The following is a 26432-nucleotide window of genomic DNA, read 5'->3' as shown; positions in this document are numbered from 1 at the left end:
AGCGCCACATGGATTCCACAGTTTGCCTGTTTGTTAAAGAAAGAGATACCCTGTGGTTTAAGATGCAGTGGTAATTAGTAGAGACAGGGACCAATGATCCAGATTGAGGTATGCACCATTTTCTCATAAGAAATAATGTCCAGGGCGCCTGGGTGGCTCAGTGGGTTAACCCTCTGCCTTTGGCTCAGGTCATGATCTCAGGGTCCTGGGATCGAGCCCCACATCGGGCTCTCTGCTCAGTGGGGAACCTGCTTCCTCCTCTCTGCCTGCCTCTTTGACTACTTGTGATTTCTCTCTCTCTGTCAAATAAATAAATAAAATCTTAAAAAAAAAAGAAAAAGAAAAAGAAAAAGAATGTCCAACACATAGCCACCATCTTGGTTTTGTCACTATCATCAATGCTTGGTCCACTTTCCACTGTCCTTTAATTCACTTGGAAAATATTTATTTTATTATCATTTAAATATTACATGTTTACAGGCTCCACACTGGGCATGGAGCTTGCCTAAGATTCTCTCTCTCCCTCGGCCCCTCCCTGACTCCCTAAAAAAGAGAGAAAAAAAAGAAAAATGACATGTTTAGTGTAATGTCTGTATAATAATGATTTCATCACTATTACTGGAAAATCTGCCTTCATGTAAGACACATTAAATATAACAACAGTGACTTCAATAGAAGGTGTATTTTTTTAACATACTGCTTTGTGCCGGGTCCTAGGCTGGGGAATTTGCAGGTGTTGTCCCCACTAGTCAGGCACGTATTATTACCATTACTACCTCTCTTGCAGATGACGATACAAGTCATAAGCACACTGCCACACTGTGCGTAAAAAAGTCATCATTTCTAAATTCCAAAACTTACTACACGGATCTGGAGGGGGGCACTTCTGGCCAGAAAAACAAAACTAAGAGGCCAGCCCAGATTCAATGTGTTGGGTGTCATCTTAGAGAAACAGGGTATGCTGGCATAGGTTCGGGAAACAAAGAGAGCTTAAATCCCGAACCGTCTTACCTGGAGATGAACAGCCTCCCAATTCTACTGTAATGTCGTCCAAGGCGACCAGGCCACAGTCCCAAAAACTTTTGCATAGGCTCATGAAAACCACCTGTAAATCAGAAAAATAAAACCATGAATTTGGTTTCCTGCGCATTAGAAATTCTTACACCCTGGGATTTACTCAGCCCAAAGCATGCCTAAGCAAATTACAGAGGCCTCTCTTCCTCGTCCACATGAACTACAGGTCACATGGCAGGAGTGACAGCTAAGCCTTTACACAGGACCCTGAAATCACTGCCATTCTTTTTTTAAGCAGACTTAAGCTCATAATGATAGGCTGTGTATATTAATGCCAGAAGCAGCTCACATTCTTTCGAGAGTTGAAAGAGGAAAACAAGAGGTTGACCAGATGGCAGAGGAAAACCTCTCAAGTTTTAAATGTTTTCCCCAGATAATCCACAAAGTGCATAGAGAGTTGACAGTATTCCAGGCATTTTTACAAACATTTCCAGTACAAACAGTATTGATTTTTTGGAAATGACTTTCTGGCGCTGTGCTTCGTTCATATTGTTAACAAAGTCCCTGTCATTTGCCATCTGGAGACTTATGTTCCATTTCCAAAGAGAAGATAGATGTCCCTAGACCGTATCACGAATAAAAGCCCTAAATGCCGTTCTTTTATCAGGCCAAACATTTGTACTCTTCTATGTGAAACAAAACCAGATCCATACCATCAATTATTTAATTCATTGCACCGGAGAACGGGGGATGAGGGGGAGGGAAGTTTTGCATTTCTTTGCATCAGACCTATTTTAAAGTCTCCTTTTCATAGACAGGATGAGCAAAGAGTACTTTTCCAAACATTTGTATTAGATTTTCACTGTACTTTGTGTGTGTGTGTGTGTGTTTTAATATTATTTATTTATTTGAGAGAGACAGAGAGAGCACAAGCAAAGGGAGGAGCAAAGAAGCAGACTCCCCGCTGCGTAGGGAGGCCGAGGCTGGACTCCATCTCAGGACCCTGGGACCATGACTTGAGTCCAAGGCAGACACTTAACCCACTGAGCCACCCAGGCGCCCCTGCTTTGTGGTTTATAAAACTGCTTTGCATGTGTAGCCTGATGTGTAATGAATATGAAGTCATTTAGTCCATGTGCCATCCCTCAAATACAAATCTTAATCCAAACAAAAACAAAGAGAGATAGAACAGAAACTAAGACTCAAGTTGGGAATAATGAGAGCATTTGATTGTTTTGGATTCTAATATTATGTTGTGTCTTCAACTTATCTGTGTTATCAGCAGGAACTCTTCGCTCTCTGAGGATCAGAACCATTAGCATACAAAATTTATTTCAAAATTTTAAAATGATGTGACAGTTTACCACCATGCAAAGTATGAAATGTCTTTAGCTTATATCTTCAGAATAATTACTAAGAATAAGATGTGTAAAAGTTTACTTGGACTGTATTCAGATTGCTTTAAATTATGAAAAGTCTAGTTTAGAGATGTAACAATATAGAACTATGTATATACTTACAAGGGACAAGATAGAAGAGGGTGTTTTGTTTTATCTCTGTTAATTTTCTCATCTTTATAGATTCTAGAGATCATCTGCAGGATTTTCTACTTGCAGGATTTTTGCCTGGGAACTTGTTCCCCATTTGTAAACCCAAATGTCTATGTCATCAGCCCTAAGTGCAGTTATATTTTATCAGCAATGTTTATTGTTATGAGGGAAAGAATAGTAATCTGTCTCCTAATTTAGTGAATAAATGGTGCTGCAGAGAGAATAAGTCCTGGCTTTCTTGCCTTTCGGCAATTTTCAAGTCTATTTTTCACCTGAATGGTGAAAAACTAGTTTTTCCAAAATGAATCTGGGATGCCGTATAAACCATTACCTACGTAAGACTCAATCATTTGGCAAGCAGACAGATTCTAAAAAGGAGAAACAGCAATGCGCTCTCATATGTTTACTTTAGCATTATTTTATGATGATCGTAAAACCAAACAAGCAAGCAAATAAGCCAGCAAGCCAACAAATGAAACAACCCCAAAACACAAAAATACAGGAAATGAATAAACTATAGTATAGCAAGCTAAGAAATGGGCAAACATTAACCCTGACAGCTTGTGAATATTATTAAGTAGTATGAAAGTCTATCTCTCTCATAATGTTAAGTGGAGAAAAAAATGGTTATAATAGATAAAGTTAAAATTAAACAAACTATGACAAATCACACTGAACTCATCTAAAAGTACCTAGAAGAGAAAAAACCTTGAAAATTTACCAAATATAGAACAATTACGTTAGGCTCATGAAATTATGAGTATTAAACAGAATTCCTCCTTATTTTCCGACCATCCTTTAATTTTGTTATATTGATAATGGAGAAAAAAAGAAAAGAAAAAGAATCAGGACCTCTATAATTAAGATGTGGAATGAGCTAGTGTTTCCTAGATTGGCATCGTTTATAAGCAGCCACGAGGACATCTAGCTATTTAGATTAAAATTAAGTAAAAATCAACAATTCATGTCTTCAGGCACACTGGCCACATTTCAAGTGCTCAGTAGTCACACACAGCTAGTGGTCAAGCAAACGAGACCCAGCAGATACATAACGTTTCGTCATTGCAGAAATTCCAACAGATAGAACTTCCCGGCTCATTTCAAGGATTCCGAACAATCTGTGAACGGCCACAGTGGGTTAGGTGAAACGCTAAAGCTGCTTTGGACAAGAGCGGCCGACTAGGTCGCTCCTCGCTTAGAACTCTTTCCGCACTTAGAATTCTCGCCAGACCACACGCTGTTCCATCTTGTGAGAAACCCACGGGCAGTCAGCTATGAGCTGACATTCAAACTATGGCCTCAAACCCCAGATCGGTTTGGCGCCTGCCTACGAGCGTTCCAACACACAAAAGAAACATGACAAGATCAGCTTTGGTGGAACACACAAGATTTTCCACTGTGCTATTAATAATGCTGATAATATCAGTTCCTATTCTGGGGCCACCTTCTTACATTTTGAGGGCTCCTTGAAGTGGAAAGGTTATTCCAGGGTAGTTGGGACGGGGCCAGCTAATGACCAAGACTGGTCGAGAGAGGGAAAAAGAAAAGCCAGACCTCATGGTCTGCTCTTCAGAACTCGGTCCCTAGGTCCAATTAAGAATGTAACAAGAAGGGAACTGGTCATAGTCTAAATTCTTGAGGGATTAACTTCTTGCTTGTTTGTAAATCTTTTTAAAAAGAGTGTTTATTTCATTTTAGGCAGTGTTTCCAAGCCAGTGGAATACCTCTAGGGGTTGGAAAAAAATTCCTAGGCCACTGAATATATACTTAACTTCCTACAATGCACCACAGAGTCCTCCGCAACCGACAGTCACCAATAACAATATTGAAACACCGAAGTGTCCATAGTGCCGAGACTGGACAGAGATGAGCACACACAATGTCTCTTTTAAGTAGGACCAACAGTTAAATCATATTGTTGATCCTGACTTGACTGTATTTAAAATTACTTGTTTGCACATCTGTTTGTATAGCTCTCCCATTAGTGCCCATTTGTGTTTCCAAAGTGAGTCTAGATAGGGTTCCTCAGCAGTGAATGCTCTCTAGTGACACAAAAACTGTAAAGTGTCACCAGCACCTAAGGACTGAGACCTTTAATATGCTGAAACAGTGTGATTTATAAAAATCTCATTTGCCCCTAAGTTCTAGGAGATTTGCACTAAGTCAGGAGCACCCGTCTAAGGGAGGTACTATTACACTGTGTCCCTCATCGTCTCCCTCTCAAACAGATCAATATATACTCTCTGAGGCATTGCAGGACGTCAGGCAGCAACCCTGGTCTCTACCCACTGGATAACATCACCCCCAAGTTGAGATGATCAAAAATACATCGAGACATGGCCAAATGCCCCTTGGTGGGGAGGCAAAATTACCTCTGGCTGAGAACCACTGGGGTGTGGTAGAACACTGTGGTGTGGATGACAAAACCTCCCTTTTTGTCCCACGTCAGAATAGGACAGTTGTTGCGGGTTTAAGAGCAGACTAGATGGAGTTTGTTTTCTCTGCCTCTGTATGTCACCAGGTGGTGGTTCTAACACCCTCCAGCCCTGGAAACAGAAGGCAAAGGAGCCAAGAGACAAGAAAGATGGACAAAGACTTGAGCTAAGCAATCATCCCCGAGATTATCAAAGCTCGACTGTTCCGACTTCCCACTTTCCTGCAAATTGTCAAAGGGGATAGAATTTTTTCTCTGTTTACATTTTTCTCCTTTTCCGAAAAGGATGATCGACTCCCTCAAAACAACATAATAATGGGCAGCAGATTGTAAAAAAACAACTGAGCACGTTTTCCGCATTGCATGTACTTTTAATTGGCTTCTACAGTTATTTGGGGGGGTTAGGAGGGGCAGTAGGGTGGGGAGAGGGACTGTTGGGAATTCAGCCACAAGGCTGTCTGTGTTCATCAGAGGGTGAGCCTATCCCCAGGCTTTTAAAAGTCCACGCAAGTTCTTGGTGAAAGCAACCAAGAAGGGAAAAGTAGATAAATAAGCATGCCAGAAATGTATTTTCCCAAACCAGATCAGGTTAAATTTTGAAAGGGACTGGGGTTACTGATTTCAAGTTTATGAAGTGTCATCATTTAAGGACTTCCCAACTTTGCTGAGGGGAGGAAATAAAGCTTTCTGGAGAGCTGTGGACTCTATCACCACAAATCCTTGTTGAGCAGTTAAAAAGGATTATTTGTATTAAACAGCTAAACCCTGGCTGAATTAACTGGGTTTTCACGGTCTTGTAAAGGAGTCTTCGTGGCCTGCTCAGGAGACACAGTCGGCCAGATTGCTGGCTTAACCCACCACTTACTTCACTCATTGAACAGCCCCGGCTGGGCCTATAATAAGTATGTGAATGATAGTTTCCAGAAACAGCCTTCTATCTTCACACAGCAGCATTTCAGCCTTATGCCAACAATACCATAAATGACCCGTGTTCACAAAACAAGCCTAGCTAGGTTCGGGTTACCAGCGGTGGACCTCGACGACTTACCAGAGTGTCTGATTCTGAGTTAAATTTAACTTTTCTTTCGCTGAGGTTGAACTGCTTTGCGATCATATGGGTACATAAATTTGGGTATGGTGACTTCAGAGTTGTGGAATAATTATTCATAAAACTACTATAAACCCGTCACGGAAGTCCCAGAGCCCTTCATTACGGGGCTACGCGCACAAGGGCAGGATATTCCGTTTACCGCCGTCGGATTCATCTCCCTGCTTGACAGCGAGCTGTAACAGAATTCTAAACATAACAGAACCGTAAAGCGAAACAAAACAAAAGCTCCAACATGAAGACACTTGGCGAAAGGGTTGGAATCTTCACAAACCCCCAAAGACAGGCTGGGAGGAGTTTCCTCTTAGAGAAACGAGTGCGGGACTAGCATTTTTAGAATCCCAGCAGTGTTTTGGGAAATAGTTGCTGAATGGTGGCAGCATGCCTTCTGCAGACACTATATTTGGTCTTCAGATCCCACAAGAGGCCGGATGACCATGTGTTTTTAAATAAGTCTTTAGCTGACCAATACTTTTTTCTTCTTCTTCTTCTTAAAAGACCCATCTGTTTTGTTTTTCCTTTTTCAAAAGACCCATCTGATTTAACTCAACTCTTGGCTGTGACAAGCAACAAAGACTGAGCAGCTTCCAGCTTCTCCCTCCCTGAGCCCGTCCGCTCCTGGGAACCATCCATTCTGGGCTGGAGGGTGGGTTTCAGGAGGCCTGCGGATAAACAGCAGGACTTTTTCATTGCTATTTCCGTGGTAAATACTCAGATCTCTCGACAAACTGGTTTCAGAAATCTGCACTATTTTGGGATCTTTTGGTCCCTGGAAAGAGAATAGAAACTCCGGGAGAGACCTCAGAATCGGTTACTTTGTAGCATTTGGGAAGGCCCAGAGACCCTGTGGTATTGACTCAAGGGCACACCAGGCCCAGCCGCAGAGCCGGGCAAGAGACATCACGCTCCAAAGCCTTGATGGAGCACATTTCATTATACAGACCCACCTCTTTTCTCCCTTGGGCTGTGGGTATTTAAAATGGGATTCTGAATCATTCTGTTTTATACCGGAAACCAATATAATGTTATCTATCAATTATACCTCAATTAAAAAAAATCCTGAAAGGTATGATTTTGAAACTCTTCAGTTCATAGCAGTGGACCCAACATGTCTTTGACCTCCTTTGACAACCAGCTTCCTGACATTTTTGCCCTCTGTCTGTTTATAAGGAGTTTTTGGTAACCTGGCACAAGAACCTGAATCCTACACGAATCGTGGCTACATTTAAAAGCTGGCCCAGCCAGGATCCTCTCCTGCCCACCTTCCCTTACCTCAGTGACGCTCTTCTTTGCCTTAGCTGGTGACCCTGCATCCACGTAGGTCCACAGGAAAGAATGTTCTCAACTCCCATAGCCACACCTCCCACCTTAATTTTCATCTGCACCTGTTCTCACTCCCTTTCCCTTTGTTTTGGGAGCAAGGTCTGTCTGACTCCTAAGTTCCTGAGTCTTCCCACTGCAGGACACAATGCCTAATCGACACAATTAATACGGAGGATCCAAATGGAAAATGTGAGAAGGCTCTGGAAAAACGAACATTAGACAAAGATAAGGTCGTGATACTAAAAATGATTTTTAGGGGCACCTGGGTGGCCCAGTCAGTTAAGCATCTGCCTTCGGCTCAGGTCAAGATCCCGGGGTCCTGGGGCGCCTGGGTGGCTCAGTGGGTTAAAGCCTCTGCCTTCAGCTCAGGTCATGATCCCAGGGTCCTGGGATCGAGCCTCACATCTGGCTCTCTGCTCTGTGGGGAGCCTGCTTCCTCTTCTCTCTCTGCCTGCCTCTCTGCCTACTTGTGATCTCTGTCTGTCCAATAAATAAATAAAATCTTAAAAAAAAAAAAAAAAAAAAACAAAGATCCCGGGGTCCTGGGATAGAGTCTTGCATCCGGGTCTCTGCTCGGCAGGGAGCCTGCTACTCCCTCTCCCTCTGCCCCTCCCCCTACTTGTGGCCTCTCTCCCTCTCTCACATAAATAAATAAAATCTTAAAAAGATAAAAAATGATTTTTAGTGCTTTAGAGTCTAATTCACACGCTAACGAAGAGGACGCTGTTGTGTGTATTTATCCCGTCAGTCGATGCCCGTTTATCTCTGGCTCACCTCCCTCAGGAAGCTCCCTGGCTGAACCCCTCCCTAACCCATGCAATATAAGGTAATGACCAATTTAACTGTCCCGTTCAAGGACAGACATCACACTAGGGAGCTCTTGACGTAGCTCACTGGGATGGAAATAGAATGCCGGTTCTACCAGAACACAGGCACAGTGCAGTCACCGAACAGCAAACACGGAAGAAGCTAGGTCTTTGTCCTGACCTTCATCTGGGCTCGGAAAGTTCTGGGGTCAAGAGAGGACAGCAGGTACCCAAGCAGGAATACTGCCTTCATGCTACTCATGTCTGAGACAGAGAGACAGTTTTTGGCCTGATTTTCATTGATTCCCAAGGCAAAGTATGGATCCTTGACTGGACGAAGGCTTGTGGCTTAAAGCTTGTGTAACACTATGCCCTTGCAGCCTGCCACGAGCTGTTTGACCGAACCCTACTGATGGATAATTGGGCAGTTTCTAATTTCTCAGTATTATACAACCTGCTGGGATGAATATTGGTGTCTAAATACTTGTGCATAACCACTATTAGTTCCTTAGGATGCATCCCGGGAAGTAGAATTTTGCACCAAAGGGTATTCCTGTGGGGTGCTGGGGGTGGCTCCGTCAGTTAAGTGTCTGACTCTTGATTTCAGCTCAGGTCATGATTTCAGAATCATGGGATTAAGCCCGGTGTCGGGCTCCGTGCTAGGCATAGAGTCTGCTTAAGATTTTTCTCTCTCCTTTTCCCTGTATCCCTCCCCGCATGTCCCCCCACAAAAAGTATTCATGTTTGGAGGCTTTATTTTTGAGACACGTACATTGAATTGTCATCTAGATCTATCAATTTATCTTCACACTAGAACTTATGAAAATCCTTATTTCCTGACATCGGTACCTCTCCGGGGTAAGTAAGTAAGTAACTAACTAAATATGTGTGAGTGTGTGTGTATGTGTGTGTGTGTGTGTGTATTTTTTCTTTTAAAGATTTTATTTACTTATTTGAGAGAAACAACATGAGAGAGAGAACATGAGTGAGGGAGGGCAGAAGGAGAGGGAGAAGCAGACTCCCTGCAGAGCAGAGAGCCTGATTCGGGGCTCGATCCCAGGACCCCAGGGTCATGGCCTGAGCTGAAGGCAGAGACTTAATTGACTGAGCCACCCAGGTGCCCCTGTATTTTAAGTATTCATGGATAATACTCTATAATATGAGACATGAGATATTACTCATATATATGCATATTTGGGGCCTACATTGAAATATTTTTTTAATTGATAAGCTGAACAATACAAAGAGTACACATTATGAATATAATTATTAATAGAAGCAGCATACTCCAGAGTATTATAGTTTTAAAATATTTTTATCTATTTGATAGACAAATGTGCTATTTTATATTTTTTTAAATTTCATTACAAATAAGGTTGGATATGTATGCATTTATTTTCCGGTAGCTCCTCCCTTCCTTCCTTCGGTTCTCTCTCTCTCTCTCTCTCTCTTTCCTTCCTTCCTTCTTTCTTTCAACATTTTATTTTCAAGTAATCCCTGCCCCCAACACGGGGCTCGAACTCACAACCCCGAGATCAAGAGTTGCATGCTCTACCAATTAAGTATTTACTGAAATAGCAATCGTTCTTTTTTTCTGACTTGCCTGTACATATCCATTGCCCACTTTCCTACTGCTTAGCTTACCTTCTACTTACTGATTTATTAGAGTAAATTCATATATCAAATACCCTAAGAGTTTGTCATATATGTTGTAAACTTTATTTCCTGGCCTGGCATTTGCCTTTCAGATACATTTTTTAGGCCATCCATATCTGCGGAATGAAACTAAGAGAGAACTAAACATCCTGGTTTAAAGACAAAGATGAACTAGGCGGGCCACAAATGGTCGTGTGTCCTTGAGCATTGTATAAGTACACAGGTCACCTGACATTAAACAGAAGATAGGAGTCAGGGCCCGTGAGCAGTGTGGTGGGGTACACCATGGGCATGTAGACTGGGGACTGTCTGGAGAGGCTTCTCCTAGAGGTGGGTACTAAGAGATACAGCAGAAAACTGCCAGAGACCGTCACACAAGAGAGTGAGGAGAAGCCAGGGTCATCTATGCAAACGAAAGAAGGTACTCTGCCCTGGGTGACAGTAGAGAGTTTTTATTAATGTACGCATTGTCAATTGAAGCAACTGAACTGAGTTCACAACTCCAGAGGCCAGCAAATACTTAGCTGGTCTAAGAGCTCAGAAAACCAGAGGACCCCCAGAGAATCTCAATGTGAACATCAAAAAATAATGTTGCCTCATAAGAACTTGGGAAGTGTTTCCCTAAAAATGTAGCCATTTCAGGACTTGGAAATACTCCCAAGAATAGGAATCTGAAAGTGTGGAGGGAGGTAGTGTTTTCAGGTTTATGAATAATTCTTGGAGTCAATGCTTGCTTCATTAAGCTTATTAATAAAACCATGGCAGAAGAATGCCTGTGCTGTCTTTTCAGATTTCTCCACAGTGCCAGTAAGACTAATGTAGTAATCTAGCAATACTCCAGGAGATTAATTCCTTGGGAAAGTTCTAGAAGAATGCACTGACACAAATGCTACATTGTGTAAGCTGTGTCAGCAACCAGCAGTTGTGCAAACCAGTCTTTTCATTCATTCCCCTGGAAGCTGACATGAAATGCCTTCAACAAATACCTCAAAGGAGAGGAAGGGAAAACATGATGCCTCAACCCTGTGTTGCTCATATTTAAAGTACCTGAGGATTCCTGGATTGGCAGCTGACACTGAGTTTGTCCTGAACAACTCAAGAGAGGCTCCTTTTCCATACTTAGCCCCTCTCTTTGATTCCACCTTAAAACTCGTCCCACTTGACTGTGTAATTTTCCACACTCTATGTACGGAAACCCCCTAATCTGTTCTATAATGTGTTGATTATCTTGTCAGTAGTTAATGACCCTGCTATTTCTACTTTGCACTCAGCGGCCCTGCTTTAATTACGCCGTGACGTTAATATCCTGGGGTAGCCCTTTCTCAGAGTTCCCGGACATCATGAAACTGACAGGAAATCTATCTCCTCTCATGCATGGTGTCTACACATTGGTTTTCTGGCTCCTTAATGTCCTTAATCTGGCTCCTTTATGGCAGGGTGTCTTATTATCCAAGGGCCACCTATGTATAAATCTCTCCAGAAACCTACTAGACTTGCTCTTCTAGTTGAATGAACGTCTAAGTGTTGCCTTTAAAACTTGCAGAAGCCTAGATATTCAACACCTACTCCCATTTTCATCATTAAAGAGCAAAATTAAAAGGAAGATTGTATTTATTTATTTATTTTTATTTGTTTATTTGACACAGAGAGAGAGAGAGAGATCACAAGTAGGCAGAGAGGCAGGCAGAGAGAGCAGAAGGGAAGCAGCAGGCTCCCGGCCGAGCAGAGAGCCTGATGCGGGGCTCGATCCCAGAACGCTGAGATCATGACCTGAGCTGAAGGCAGAGGTTTCACCTATTGAGCACTCAGGCGCCCCTAAAAGGAAGATTTTAAAATCACGAATCCAAGTCACAGACTTAAATTTCATTAATTTTTTTTTTTAACTAAAAAGAGAAGATTATCACAAGAGGAAACAAGGCGCTACAGAGAGCCCTTCATGAGGGCTGAGCTACACAGTGTGAAGACAGTTGCTGACTTTAAGATGCCCAAAAAGAAAATACATGGTAGAAGAGACATGGGAGGGGCACCCTAAAACACGTCCTTATTACACAGAGAGGTGACGTGACGTTCTGAATTACATCGTTCATGCCGAAGCCAAGACTTGAAGCCAAGTCTTCCTGCTCTACAAAGCCTCACTCTAACAAGCTACGACTTACTAAAGATTCAAAGAGGAAGGGGCACTTGAGATGACCCGGAGAGAACGGGAGGGTAGGCTCTTCTCAGGCATGATTCCTGCAGCGCCCCGCATGGGAAACAGTAGTTGTTGATAAACACTTTGTGGGGGGACAGCAGCGGTGAGAAGGTGAGGATTTCGGGGATGAGAACCCTCAGCAGCATCTGACAGAAGATGTGCTTTCCGAAAAGTCTGAACACAAAACATGGGACTGGGTGGCAATTTAAATGGATAAAAATGTAAAAGGAAAGGTTGGTTGTTCGTGTGTGTGGCCAGCATACACTGGCAGCGTATAGAGGGCTCGTGGGTATTGAAAATTTGAGAGTGAGGAACAATTCAGGAAATAAGGCCCCAGAGGTGGCAGGATGGTGAGATCCTATGGGTAGATGGACAAGGGTGACAGCTCCTCTGTCACGTGCCCCGGTGGCCGAGAGAGGGAGGTGAGGGTTCAGAGAGAAACAGAGCTGAAGGGGTTTGTGCTGAAAGCCTTCATCCGTATGGAACATGAACCTGTGAGCTCACATCCTAAGACGGAGGCGGGGAGAAACAAGCGGGAAACCAGCAGGTGAAGAAGAGCCTGAACGTCTGGGGGTGGGAACGTCACTGACCACAGAGGCAGGACGGAGGCTGGAGAAGCTGCACTGGCAGACACGAAAGGCTTCCAGACCATCCAGAGGCCTCGTAAAACCTCCTACCGGTCAATGGGAATAGCGAAATGATTCTGTGTGAGGAGGGGAAGTTGTCTCCCAGAGAAGAGTTGCAGCTTTTGGACTTAATAAATATCATCAGAAAAAGCCCTCAACCAGACTCTGCAGCTACGTTGTCTAGGTGTGTCCTTACATCTGCCCCGGCGGGAGAGTCCTGCCTCTAAGTGTTCATTCACATTCATATGCCCCGTGGGACGAGTGGCTCAGGTGCTGGGCTACACGCAATGGTGGTTCATATGATCCGAGGGCGGAAAGAGTTCATCTTGCTTCTTCCCTGGACCTCTCTGCTCGTCCTTGCCATCAACCTGTATTCATTACCAGCTGGGTTCCCCTTTCCAACCCTGTGTTCAATACCCACCCTGTTACCGAATGGTGTTCATACTGTGGGGATGTGAGACAAGGCTCCCTGTTCTCCAGACCCTTACGGTTGGATTAATGTAGATAGGCAGGCAAATAGACAATTTCAGTGTAATGCATTAAATGCTGTGATAGCAGCATGATGTTAAGAGGGGCCACATAAGACAAGGGTTTTACGTTAAATACTCTAAAGGAACTACCACCTTACATGAGGGTCAGCAAGATCCTTTAATGTAGAACTTACAAGAGTTTCTAATATGTTACCGTGCATTGTGAATCTTCAGGTGTGTATACGGAAGAGACTGAGCACGGAAAATTTCCCCCAACTCACTGGACCACAGAACTCTGTTTCAATGGAACTATTCAGAAGATCTGTACTCCGGGGACATAATCTGAGAAACAATGACATAAGGTTCTTGACTAGTAAAGAAATAAATGGATTTATATTTTCTCCGACTGGCCAGATGGGGGTTTTCTCCAAATCCATAAATGACGTTTTAAAAGTTTATCTGTTTTTTATTCTTATAAGAGAGTAAAGATGTAGATTAGAAGGCTTGACCATTAACCCGCTGATGATTAAGCTGGGCCTGGATGAGACAGAATGCCTGGTCGTTTCCTCATTAATGGGCCAGTTAACATTTTTTTCCAAAAGAAATATTTAAGGAACACAATATTGAGTTGCTCCCAGTACTTCTAATTAACGGACCTCTTGAAGATCTTTGTTAAAGAGAAAACTAGCTTCAGGCCAGGAGATAGTGCAGGACCTAACACACAGGCTGCAGAAACCAAGAATAATTTTAAATTCAGGATCTGAACACAGAAAGGCTAAAATTTGTGCTCCATCTTTACGGAATTTCTGACAATGGCCCTCTAGTCTCTCCTGACATTTGGTTTTTAGGAAAAGCACTTTGGAGTGAATTGTTCCCTCTCCTCATTATCATCCCTAGTGTGTAAAAGTCTCAAGGTGTCTCTTGACTACCTGCCCTCCATTTAGCAATGTGCTGGGGAGAAACAGATCAAGAAAGCTGTTTCATGACTCAGGCCTTTCAAAACGTTTCTAAGACATTAAAAAAATCTCCTATAGGCATTCGTGACTGCAAAGGCAACCATGTCATGAAGAAAGCCTAGTACTGTTAAAATAAAAATGTAGCTCTGACCCGATTTTTAGCTGGAAGAATACTTCACAGCAAAAATCAAGGTGCAGAATTATCCACATGCTAAAGACATGTTGCCTGTGAAATCTGCTGGGGATCAGGACCTGGAGAAAATATTCTTTAGTCTCGGGCACGCTCTGTCTCTCCCTCTGTCTCTGTTCAGTTAATTTTTTTTTTTTTTAAAGATTTTTTATTTATTTATTTGACAGACAGAGATCACAAGTAGGCAGAGAGGCAAGCAGATAGAGAGAGAGAGAGAGGCAGGCTCCCTGCAAAGCAGAGAGCCCGATGCGGGGCTCGATCCCAGCACCCTGAGATCATGACCTGAGCCGAAGGCAGAGGCTTTAACCCACTGAGCCACCCAGGCGCCCCTCTGTTCAGTTAATTTAACAGATGCTGATGACGTACCAGGTGCGGCGCTAAGCCTTTACTCGACATATTTCCTTCGTTCTCTGCCGTAATTGCCTGAGGAAGGTACTACTTGTGTCCTGATTCCATGAAGAAAAGTGAGGCTCCGCAAGGTCACACGACTAGCCCAAATGACGAAGATGTAAGTGGCAGAGAAGCCGCGCAGGAGAACCCTTCAGCATCACGCTGTGTTTCCCTGTACCCCACAGCTCTCCTTTGTCTGAAATGATCCGTCATGAATTCCGATCCCTTGTAAGAGCCAAAGGTATTTCTAACATAGAACAACTGAGCCTCGATGATAAAGCACTAAGAATTTTTACCAATCTTGAGTTAGGGCCGGGTTCTCTTTCCTGCCTGGTCATCTGCCTTCTGCCAGGAGAGGGCTAGGGGCACAGAATGGCCTGGTATAGAAACCATGGATTCTGAATTCAAAAAGGTCTGGGTTTACCTCTCAGCTCTACCAGCTCTGCATGCTATTGAGCAATGTCCTTAATTTTCTGCCTGAACTTTCCTCATCTGTTAAATGGGGCCGCACTGCTTCCTTCCTAGGGCACCACAGCATTAAACGAAGCAGAACACATCGAATGCTTAGCGCTGTGCCCAGCACATGGAAAGCGTTCTGTGAAAGTTTCTGTTGTGGGCAGCTGTGACAACATTAGCGAGAATCCGTCCATCAGCCTACCTTGCTAGAACGGCCTACCATTCCTTAAACAGAGCTACATATTATAGTTTCCATCGAACTTTAGACGGTCTATGGAAATGGGGAATTATTAACTGAACCGGCCCATTGTCCTTAACATAGGCTGGGTGAGAACCACCAGGGGAAGGAAAGGAACAGAAGCATCCAGAGTGGAAGGCATCTGGGAAGGCACAGGTGGGCCAGTGTGTCCGTATTAGGAGTGACGGAAAAGAAACACGTGGCGAGCGGCTAACAGTTCTTACTTCTTTGAGGCCCACGCTGCCTCTCAGCTCAGCTCTGAGCTGACATGACTCCTTCACAAAAGCAGGTTACACTAACAATGCAAATGGAAGGGGTCATTGTCATTATTTTAAGTATGTAGCATAGAGACTCAAACATACCTACCCAACACTTCCACTGGTGAGAATTTAGGACCAGGATCAACCCATGTATAGTCAAAACTCAAAGACAAAGCTGTCAAGCCAGGGAACAGGGGTAAAAATACAGCTGTTCGATTTCTCTGAGTTGGGCCGCAACTACTCACACTTGAACAGACTGAGTAGAAGCCTCGAGCATCTCAAGACACCTGTGCTGGGAGAGTCCGAGGGGCACTGTGGGTTACGCATCTGACTCTTGGTTTCGGGTCAGGTCATGATCTCGGGTCTCTTCTTGGGATTTGCTCTCACCCCTGCCCTCCCAACCTCCCCATCTCTCTCTCTTTCTCAAATAAATAAATAAATCTAAAAATTATTTAAAAAAATAAAAACCTCTGTTCAACGGCAGGCTTCAGAACTGGACAAACGTGGGTGAAACCTTGCTCTGCTGCTCACCAGCCTTAGAAAGTCTGCTTGTTCATTTTTTTTTTTTTTAAAGATTTTATTTATTTATTTGACAGAGAGAAATCACAAGTGGGCAGAGAGGCAGAGAGAGAGAGAGGAGGAAGCAGGCTCCCTGCTGAGCAGAGAGAGCCCGACGCGGGACTCGATCCCAGGACCCCGAGATCATGACCTGAGCCGAAGGCAGCAGCTTAACCAACTGAGCCACCCAGGCGCCCCTGCTTGTTCATTTTTTAAAAAATTATTTTTCATTGTTCTTTTCATTATTCATCCACTTATACATTGTCCACATAGACACCAAACTAAATTTATCAAACAAAATGTCCCTGGTGATCTACTCTGCATCTGACACAGATTTCTATAGATACAGAAATGACCAAGACTGATAAGGTCCCTGTCCTCATGAAGGTTCTATTTTTACAGAAAGGGAGATGGACAATGGATACTTTAAAAGCTTTGCAGGCGATCGTGATGAGGGTCAACAAGCCCGGCCCAAAAGTCAGAACTTGAAAGCTGTCCCACAGCCATTAGTAAGCAATTGTGACCCAAGTAGCTGCTAGGTTTGGGGTTCCTAGTGTGAAAAGTAAGGAAGAAACAGATTTCTATGAATAAGAGGATATCATTGAAGCCATGAAAAAGAACAAATTCTTGCCATTTATAACAACACAGACCTCGAGGGCATGAAGGCTAAAAGAAATAAGAGAAAGGCAATTTGTGGAGCATAAGAAATAACATGGAAGACATGGGGAGATAGAGAGGAGAAGGGAGTTGGGGCAAATCGGAGGGGGAGATGAACTGTGAGAGACTGTGGACTCTGAGAAACAATCTGAGGGTTTTGGAGGGGAGGGAGCTGGGGGGTTGGGTGAGCCTGGTTGTGGGTATTAAGGAGGGCACGTATTGCATGGAGCACTGAGTGTGGTGCATAAACAATGAATTCTGGAACACTAAAAAAATTTTAAAAAATAAATAAAAATTTAAAAATAATAAAAAAAATAAAGTTAACCATCCCCTTTTCAGTGGACTAAAAAAAAAAAAAAAAGTCATGTGCTCTCACAAGTGGAATCTAAAAGAGAAAAGAAACCCGAGGGCATAGACACAGAGAACAAATTGGTGATCGCCACACACGAGGGGCAGAGAGTGACTGAAACGAATGAAAGGGGTCAAAAGGTACAAACTCGCAGTTATAAAATTGGGAAGTCCTGGAAATGTAATGTACAGCGTGGTGATTAGAGATAACGATATTGTGTTGCAAATTTAAAAGCTGCTAAGACAGTAGATCTTAAAAGATCTCATCACAAGGAAATAAATCTGTAACCGTGTGGTGACATGTTAGATGTACAGTGGTGATCATTTCACAGTATGTGCGTTATTGAACCATACTATATGCCTGAAACTAATACAATGCTATATGTTAATTACATCTCAATTCTAAAAAGTCCTAAGATTGCAAAGCCCATAAAGGAGGGTTAGAATAGACAGAGCGGGAGGGGGCTGCCGTCGCGGCACACAGAGTCTCTTTCCTAAGAGCAACAGGAAGCCGAAGGGTTAATTCGGGGTGGTCAGGGAGGGGGGTGGTTTGCTCATGAAAATTCTGCTGCCAGGCAGAGCAGAGACGGGAGCAGGGCAAGAGTGGACAGCAGGTAAGGTTAGGATTTCATTTCCATTTTCGAAATCAACTTACAGACCAATGATTCTCATTCAAGGATGGTTTGGCACTTCTAGGGCCATTTGGAAACGTGTGGAAATAATCTGGGGTTGCATTAATTGCAGATGGGAAAAAACCGGTATTGTGAGGGACACCCCTCCCCAAAGGCAGAACTGTCCTCTTCCAAATGCCAAGGCGGCCCACACTGGGAAATCCGGCCACTGGCCAAACCAGAAGGCTCCACTGCAGGAACATAAAGATTATTAGCCGTGACAATGTGAAAGCCTGAGAGATCTGGACCAGGGGAGGGGCAAGAGCCACGAAGGGAGAGGTAGAGGTGAAGATTCATTCATTCTCACATACGAGGCTGTTAAGAGACACTATCTAGAGCTGATGGATCCAAATAGTTAAGTGTCTAGTTAAGTGTATTCAAGATGTAAAAAGCACCAAAAGTTAAAAACAAAATATAACTAAATATCGTGAGATGAGAGAAAAGGAGAAGGAATAGTATTAAATAAGCTAAAGTCCTTATCTTTCATAACAGGGAACACGATTCAAGTTAATGAATCAAGAAACAGAGGTGGAAATACAATATTTAAAATTAAAGAAGAGGGGTACCTGGGTGGCTCAGTGGGTTAAAGCCTCTGCCTTCGGCTCAGGTCATGATCCCAGGGTCCTGGGATCGAGCCCCGCATCGGGCTCTCTGCTCAGCAGGGAGCCTACTTCCTCCTCTCTCTCTCTCTGCCTGCCTCTCTGCCTACTTGTGACTCTGTCTGTCAAATAAAATCTTTAAAAAGTTAAATTAAATTAAAAATTAAAGAGGAAAGTATCCCCAAATCAGGAAGAAAAACCACCATAAAAAGAAGTGCCGCTGGAGTTTGAATTCGGGGGAAGGGAGTCGTAAGGGCAACTCTGATTTGTCACTGGATCCCTTCCCTGAAACACATTTGCCCTCATTTCCCGTGTATGTTATGTGAGCTGCTAAGCTATAGCTTCCTGCCTTAATGCACGTCCCTGCGGTGGCCATCAGACGACTCCCTCACGCTCCAAGGAGCTGGTTCTGCTTAGCAGGGACCGGCCAGAAACCACACTCCACCTGCAGACATGTGTCCCGAGTTTTCTGGTGTTGAACTGGAACTTCTGCTCATGAGTGTTGGGGCCAGATCCGTGATGAGTTCCTTCCACGGCTGAAAGAACGTCCCTGCCCCCACGGGTCCAGATGCATTTTTCGTCTTGTGGTCGGGAGGGAACTGAGCAACTGCTGGGAGCGGGCGGAAGCCCGCCAACGAGGAAAAGGGCAAGTGGTCCAGGGCCTCCCCACTGGCCGGGGGGCTTGCTGTCACCCACGGGTGTCAGGTAAGAGCTGGACGCACTCTAAAGGAGCACGTGTGTGAGGAGAGCATGTGGAGGGACAGGAGAAGGGGGGTGGACAGGGGCACGAGCAAGAGTTAGAATCCGGACGGCCTGAAACTGACCATCCACACACCAGCCCAGTGGGCCTCTACTGGTCACTATCTTTTATGTGCCTGGTTAGTTGAACTACTCTACTTTTCTCTAGGAGACCCTTCCGTGAGGTAGTGAGATTGTACATTGTTAGTTGCGTAAGTATCTGTCTCTTACTCTTCTATCACCTGTGATCTCCACCTCAAGGGCAGGGTTTGAGTCTCATTCATCTTTATATCTGCTGCACTGAGCATGTATCTAGTAAATTCTAGTTAAATAAAGGAATGGACAGGGGAATGAATAAACAAATGAAAGCCACATGAATAAAATGCTTATTATATCCCCTACCTTTTAAAAAACATTAGCAAAACAGGGTGTAGAGTATAACAAAAATTTCCTTACTTTCTGGTGCAGCCCTGATTATGTGAATCTGGTACATGCGTGTGTGTGTGTGTGTGTGTGTGTGTGTTACCGTAACTATAATTGGTAATGGCGAAACAATTTAAGCCTTTGGGATCCCCAAGAGGTGCAGAGAGGCTTGGCTACCTCTAGGACTAACAGATCAAAGAGGAAATTCAATGACGTTGCAAAGGTCAGATGACATTTATGAAAAGACGGGCTCATTCAGGAAATGTTTGGAATTGGCGAGGCAATAGATTAAAGGGCATGGAGTCTAGACTAGGAAGGAGTAGGGACTTGGCACCAGAAACATTAACTAGCTTCCTCTACTACCCAAGGGATGTACGAAGCATCTCACTTTAGTCATGTGATGCAAGTGTTACGGAGTTAAGAAGGCGAGACCTACGATAACACTACCTGTTTAATTAGCATAACCATAATACGAGCTATACCTATGAGACTGTGACAAAACTTGTGTGCTTATGTTCTGAGAGAAGTATCGTAAATTGGCTCACTTGTTTTTAGAAGTTGGTAAGTTATGGGGGCGCCTGGGTGGTTCAGTCAGTTGAAGTCTGACTTTTGATTTCAGCTCAGGTCACGAGCTCAGGGTCATGAGACTAATCCCCCCATTGGGCTCTGTGCCGCGCAGCTCAGCAGGGAGTCTGCTTAAGACTCTCTCGATGTCCCTCTCCCTTGGCCCCTCCCTCCATTCGTGCTCTCTTTCTAAAATAAATAAATTAATTAAAAAAAAAAGTCGTAAGTCATGGAGGCTACCATATCATTATAATCACAATTTCTAACAATGATAAAGAACTTTGTAACGATTTTCAAAGGTCTTTGATTCATCATTGTGAAAATGTAATCATTCCCTGGTGGGTATTCTAATGGACTAAAAGTAACCACGCATCATTATGATGGGACTGGTGTGCCAAATTTCTTCAGCAGAAAACTACAGATGGATGAAGCTATCTTCTGTCTGGATGGCTACAACTAAGAGAAGTTCAGCCATTAACACTTGCGAAGAAGGTTCTACTACCTTCTACAAACCCTCCAGGTTTGTATCTTCCCCTAAGGCCTGCACTTTGAGTTATTCCTGGTTAATAAACATGATCAACTGATCGATCCTTTCCCTTTCATCCAACAATATTTTTTGAGCTCCCACTCTGTGAGTCATCTGTTTGAAGAAAGAGACCTTTCTTGCTCAGAGTGAATTGGCTCAAGTAGAAAGACATTTTCTGGTTGAATGATGAGCTGAAACAAAATGGATTTTTCCATACTGGTTTCATATCTGGGTTGCAGTTGACCGAATTTATTACTTCTGTAAACCTTCCTTAAGTTTAGGATTTGTTAAAGTTGGGAGATTATAGTTTTCTTTATATTCCCTTTGCGGTCAAGATCTCTTTGTCCTCTTATTGCTTCAAAATCAGCAGGTGATGGTACCTTACATAAACTCTCTCCATCTGGGTTGGTTTTCATTTTTTACTGACGCTTCTCTCTTGTTAACAAAGAGAGACCTTAAGGCCTCAAAGTAAAACCAGGCTCACTGACTTCATCCTTTTAAAGTCATTTAGTATTATAAATTATAGTAAAGTAATTAGTATTCCTATGTGTGTGTGGGCTCGTGTGTGTGTCTTTGTGACTGTGGCAGATTGAGGAGAGAGGTAATTGGGGCTTCAAATAAAAGTTTAGCTGTTGAACTTGGACTGTTCATGCATTCCCTGTCTTTGGTCTGCTCTCAGGGAATCTAAGAAATAAACAAGCAAACACTCTAGGTGGCCATGATTCCGAGACACAGAAAACTGAAAACAACTTGTAGATAATATAATTTGTGCATGGCTCGGCTAGAGTGCAGCGGTGGGGCTGTCAGAAGAAAAATAATCACATCTCCAGTTGAAAATAATTAAACAGATATTCACTAACCTAGCCCAGAAACCGAAGATGAACAAAGGGTCAAAGTGTTGCCCTGGGTCTACTATACCTTGGTAGGCATGGGTTTCTTGAAGGTGATTTCAGCTTGCATCCAAACACCCCTTGGAGACTCCAGCACAGACCAAATTTTCTCTTGAACTATGTGATTCTCTTCAAAGATATAAACTGCCAGGGTGTCACTCATTTTTAAAAACCCGAAGATGGCATAATAAAAACGTAGACAATACTGCAAGTTTCCGGGCAGGGAGGGGCCGTAGAGCCTTCCAATGTAGCCAGGCTGAGATGTAAACTTTGTGTTGGCCAGCAAGTAGTACCCTGCAGACAGGACAAAACATTGAGGCTATCAGCAATGACAAACTTAAATCATCTAGCCCAGAGGGTCAAGTGCGAAAATTTGCTTAAATGTAGTGGGATTTGCCAACAGAGACTATTCCCATAGGCTTTAAATGATAGAATGCATTTTGTACTTAACTATCTGTGGCTTAAGTGACAGATTACATCATGTGGCTCTATTACCAATAAAACTTCTTCAGTTCTAAGTAAACTTCACAAACCAGTATAGATTCCCATCTGCACATGCTCAGATGCCAGTCATCAGTTAGGATTTGTGTTTCTCATGAAACAAAAGGGATGAAATCATCTTGGTTCCCCAGCTGCCTGGATCAATCCAGTACTTAGTACTGGGTCCTAACGTACGTTGGGGCCAGACCGGTTTTTCCTTCTCATCTCTGCTGCCAATAGCAGAGATAGAGAGATCACAGGCTGGTCTGGAAGTCCTTGGGATTTTGATTATTTCACAGAAGTATTGTTAGGGACTGAATTGCGCGGTTCCCCCAGATCTATTTTGTTTCAGTCTGTCATTTACAAGAAAAGATCTCTCAAGTACCCTTTCTGTGCAAGAAAGGGATCCAAGGAAGAATAATTATTTCTTTTAAATAACAAAAAAGAAGTAGAAGGTCAAGGACCTCCCTCCCACCTGCTCCTCCACCCCACCCCCACAGTAAATGTAAAACAGACCCACATAGCCTAGAAAACCTGGGTAGAAAGGAAGAAAATAATACCTACTTTGCTTTCTTGCCTTTTCCTACTCCTCCCCCATCAATTTTCCTTTGATCGCCTCAGTCTTGGTGTGTAGTTGGGTTTTACCCAGTGATTTAATTCATCTGGCAAAGGGTTCTCGGTTTATTTCACGTGATTGGTGACATGGACTGAGTCGTGTCCACCCCCACCCCCAAATCCATTGGTTGAGACCCTAATTCCCCATGTAAATGAATTTGGAGATTGGGTCTTTAAGGAGGTATTTAAATGAGGTTATACAGGTGGGGCCTTAATCCTATAGAACCTATAGGTCCTCGAGGAGGAAGAGACACCAGAGCCCCCTTTCTCTCTCCACTGGTACACACAGCGTGAAGGCCAGAAGGACCCAGTGAGAAGGTGCCATCTCTCTACAAGGCAGAAAGAGTGGTTTCCCCAGAAACCAACCCTGACAGCATCTCGATCTTGGGCTTCCAGCCTCCGGAACTGTGAAAAATCCATTTCTGCTTTTCAGGTCACCCTGGCCACCTGAGCAGACTAATATAGGTGTCTATACACAGTCAGAAAAACGTTTTTGAAACCTGAATTTAATTCTACTCTTCTTTTACTTAAAACCTTTTGATGGTTTCTCATTTCCTTTATAAAAAAAAAAAATCCCAAATGCTGACTCTGATCTGCCACACCACAGCTCTCTCGGAGCCTGCTCTTCATTTCTTCCATGGCATGTGCCACAATAGGTAATTATAAGTTTATTTGTGTATATATTTGTCTAACATCTCTTTTGCCCATTGAAATGATTGTTAGCCAGTGGGGGAAGGACCTGATGGATTAGTCTGGCCAATGACCAGAGGTTTTTATAGTACCTGTATTTCTACAAGTTAAGCCGCCTCTAAGAAAAGAATTTATGATTACAAGTAAAAAACTGTGAGGGCCCCTTTCAAGGCCCTTCCCAGGGCCTGTGCAAGTAAGATGCTCTGAAACGTAAGTTTTCTCAGTGTATGGTAAGCACACCCCAGTGCCCAGTGTAAAAATCACCATTGAATAAAGTGACGTAGACACCACCCCTTGAAAACAAGCCCTTTGTACCAGTCTCTACATGAATGGGCTTCACAGGGATGCCATCAAAGTGATTAGGTAGGTAATTTTTTTTTAAAGATTTTATTTATTTGACACAGAGAGAGAGATCACAAGTAGGCAGAGAGGCAGGCAGAGAGAGAGAGAGAGGGGAGGAAGCAGGCTCTCTGCGGAGCAGAGAGCCCGATGCGGGGCTTGATCCCAGGACCCTGGGATCATGACCTGAGCCGAAGGCAGAGGCTTTAACCCACTGAGCCACCCAGCTGCCCCGAGGTAGGTAATTCTTATACACGGGAACTCAAACTTGTTTCTTACGGTTCCTGGTAGACATAACCATCAAGTGCCCCCCCATATTTTCCAATAGATTTTATAGCCTCACAAAATATTTTTCATTGAGTACAACATACATAACATAAAATTTACCATTTTAACCACTTTAAAGTGTACAGTTTAGTGGCATTTAGTACATTCACTGTGCTGGCAACTACCACCACTATCCAGCTCCAAAATATTTTCATCACCCCAAAACGAAACTCTATATCCATTAAACAGTAACTGCCCAGCCCCTGGCCACCAAGAACTGGCTTTCTGTCTCTACGGATTTGCCTTTTCTGGATGTTTCCTGTAATTGGAATCTACTAGCTTTTTAAAAGCACTTTTCTATCTAAAGGGAAAAGCAAGATAATTTCCGAAGCTTTGGCTGTTTAAAGAACTGGCAGGCAGGCTTGCTAGCACAGCAAATTGAATGCCATTTTTTTTTAAAGTGGCAAAACACAAGATTACCCATTGTTTTTACTTCTTTACAGTTGCCTTTTTTTTTTTTTAAGTGGCCGTCTTGAGAGATATGGAGTAAGATCGGCGGACGGACGGGATCGGGAGGGAGACAAACCGTACGTGACTCTTAATCTCACAAAACAAACTGAGGGTTGCTGGGCAGGGGGGTTGGGAAAAGGGGGGTGGGGTTATGGACACTGGGGAGGGTATGTGCTATGGTGAGTGTTGTGAAATGTGTAAACCTGGTGATTCACAGACCTGTACCCCTGGGGATAAAAATATATTATATGTTTATAAAAAATAATTAAAAAAAAAAAAGAATGGCAGACGGAGCATGAATACTACCCCCACCCTCAGAGTCCCCACAGGCACAGAATCCTGATTTACCGTTGCCTGATGTGTGATCTCCGGCCCGATACATGTTTGGTTTTACTTTCACCCGGGTCCAGCCTGAACCTTCTTTATCTTGATAAAAGTTGCAGAAGTCTTCCTCGAAATTGCAGCCGGCTTCCACAGCACTGAAAGGAAGCTCTGAAGAAAGGAGAAGCAAAGTTAAAGAGCCAGAGCCTAGGGTCTCAAAGGACTACTTCAACTGGTTGACAAATACGTACACATTTGTGCCAGGGAGACTGAACACATAAAACACAACAAAATATCTCTACCCTGATGGTATCCTGGCAGGTTAGCATCAAACTAACATCTCCTCATGACAGGCAGATTGCTCTTTTCCTCCCTTAAGGGATGGAGGGAAGGAGCCCTGTTCATACTCTATAAAAAATAAGTAAGTACCAGACTTCAAAAGAAATTTCTTTTCAAAATGTAAAGACGGGGAGCAATTATTTACATACTTCTTTACAATTCAAAACTCATTCATAGAAAATTAAAAGAAAGAAAATGGTAAAGATTTTAAGGAACTCTTAATTATTAATTATTTCCAGAAATAATTTTCCTTTGTTGACTGATCGCTGTGTCACCGGCACAGCCGCTGTCTATTTATAATTGACATTAGCAGTACAGCTGATCTGCTTGAAGAAAATCACTGCTCAGGATAAACCATGCTGTTCAAAAAGTCACACCAATTTCATCACCCATACTGCTATTATTTTGGCGTTTGCTGAGTTCTGGTATCATTTACCCTGGTCTATAAATACACCTCATTCCAGATTGCTTGGAGGGAATGGAACATAAAAGATTTCTGCTCTTTTGAGAATAACTTGGTACAGCAACAAGTGATTGTAAATCTCGCTGTTCAGACTGTCTGAGTCCACAGGGGATGTGACAGCCACAGTTTGGGACACATTCGATGTAGCCAACTGTGATCCGTTCTACATACTGACATTCTCTGGTCTAAGCTTTTAGGGCCAGAGAAAGAGGACACTGTTTTGAATAACTGGGAAATCACCTCTAGAGAAACATTTGAGTTCTGGGAGCAGTGACCTGATGAAACAGGGAGCTGTTCATGGACAAAAAGTCACTATACTCTCAATTCCTCAATTTCCAAAGGAAGAGAACAGTGATGTGGGCTGAGGAAATGGCCCAGATTAAAGGGGACGAAAGAGGCATGACAATCAAATGCTGTAAAGCACCTGAGATTGAATCTTGGTCCAAGAAAACAAAAAGCTATAAAAGAGAGCACTGGGACAACTGGTGAAAGTAGCATGTGGGCCATGGTTAGTTGATAATATTGTATCGGTACCAAATTTCCTGAACTTTATAATTACCTGTTAACACATGGAAAATGTGTTAACACATGGAAAATACACACTGAAGTATTTAGGGGCAAAAGGGCGTAACGTCTACATCTTGCTCGATAAGATTACATGGTCGATAAGGCAACAGTGGCAAAATGGTAACAACTTTTAGATCTGGGTGAAGAGTCTTTTTTTTTTTTTAAGATTTTATTTATTTATTTGACAGACAGACATCAT

The 26432-nt window shown here is 43.2% G+C and overlaps 1 protein-coding gene across 2 annotated transcripts in view; it reads right to left on the bottom strand.

The window, feature by feature from the left end:
* MAMDC2 (MAM domain containing 2) overlaps positions 1-26432 on the bottom strand; it is a 140933-nt gene that overhangs the window by 27900 nt on the left and 86601 nt on the right. For both annotated transcript variants that reach the window (XM_082696704.1, XM_082696703.1), the window contains exons 8-10: positions 24892-25035; positions 21671-21936; positions 1012-1105 (exon numbers count right to left, since the gene is read on the bottom strand). In XM_082696704.1, coding sequence (XP_082552830.1) covers positions 1012-1105; positions 21671-21936; positions 24892-25035 — 504 coding nt within the window. The remainder of the gene's footprint in view (positions 1-1011; positions 1106-21670; positions 21937-24891; positions 25036-26432) is intronic.

The sequence above is a fragment of the Mustela nivalis genome (genome assembly GCF_964662115.1).
Source record: "Mustela nivalis genome assembly, chromosome: 13".
NCBI classification, from domain to species: domain Eukaryota; kingdom Metazoa; phylum Chordata; class Mammalia; order Carnivora; family Mustelidae; genus Mustela; species Mustela nivalis.
The sequence above is the reverse complement of the archived record's forward strand: the minus strand, read 5'-3'. Positions and strand labels throughout refer to the sequence as shown.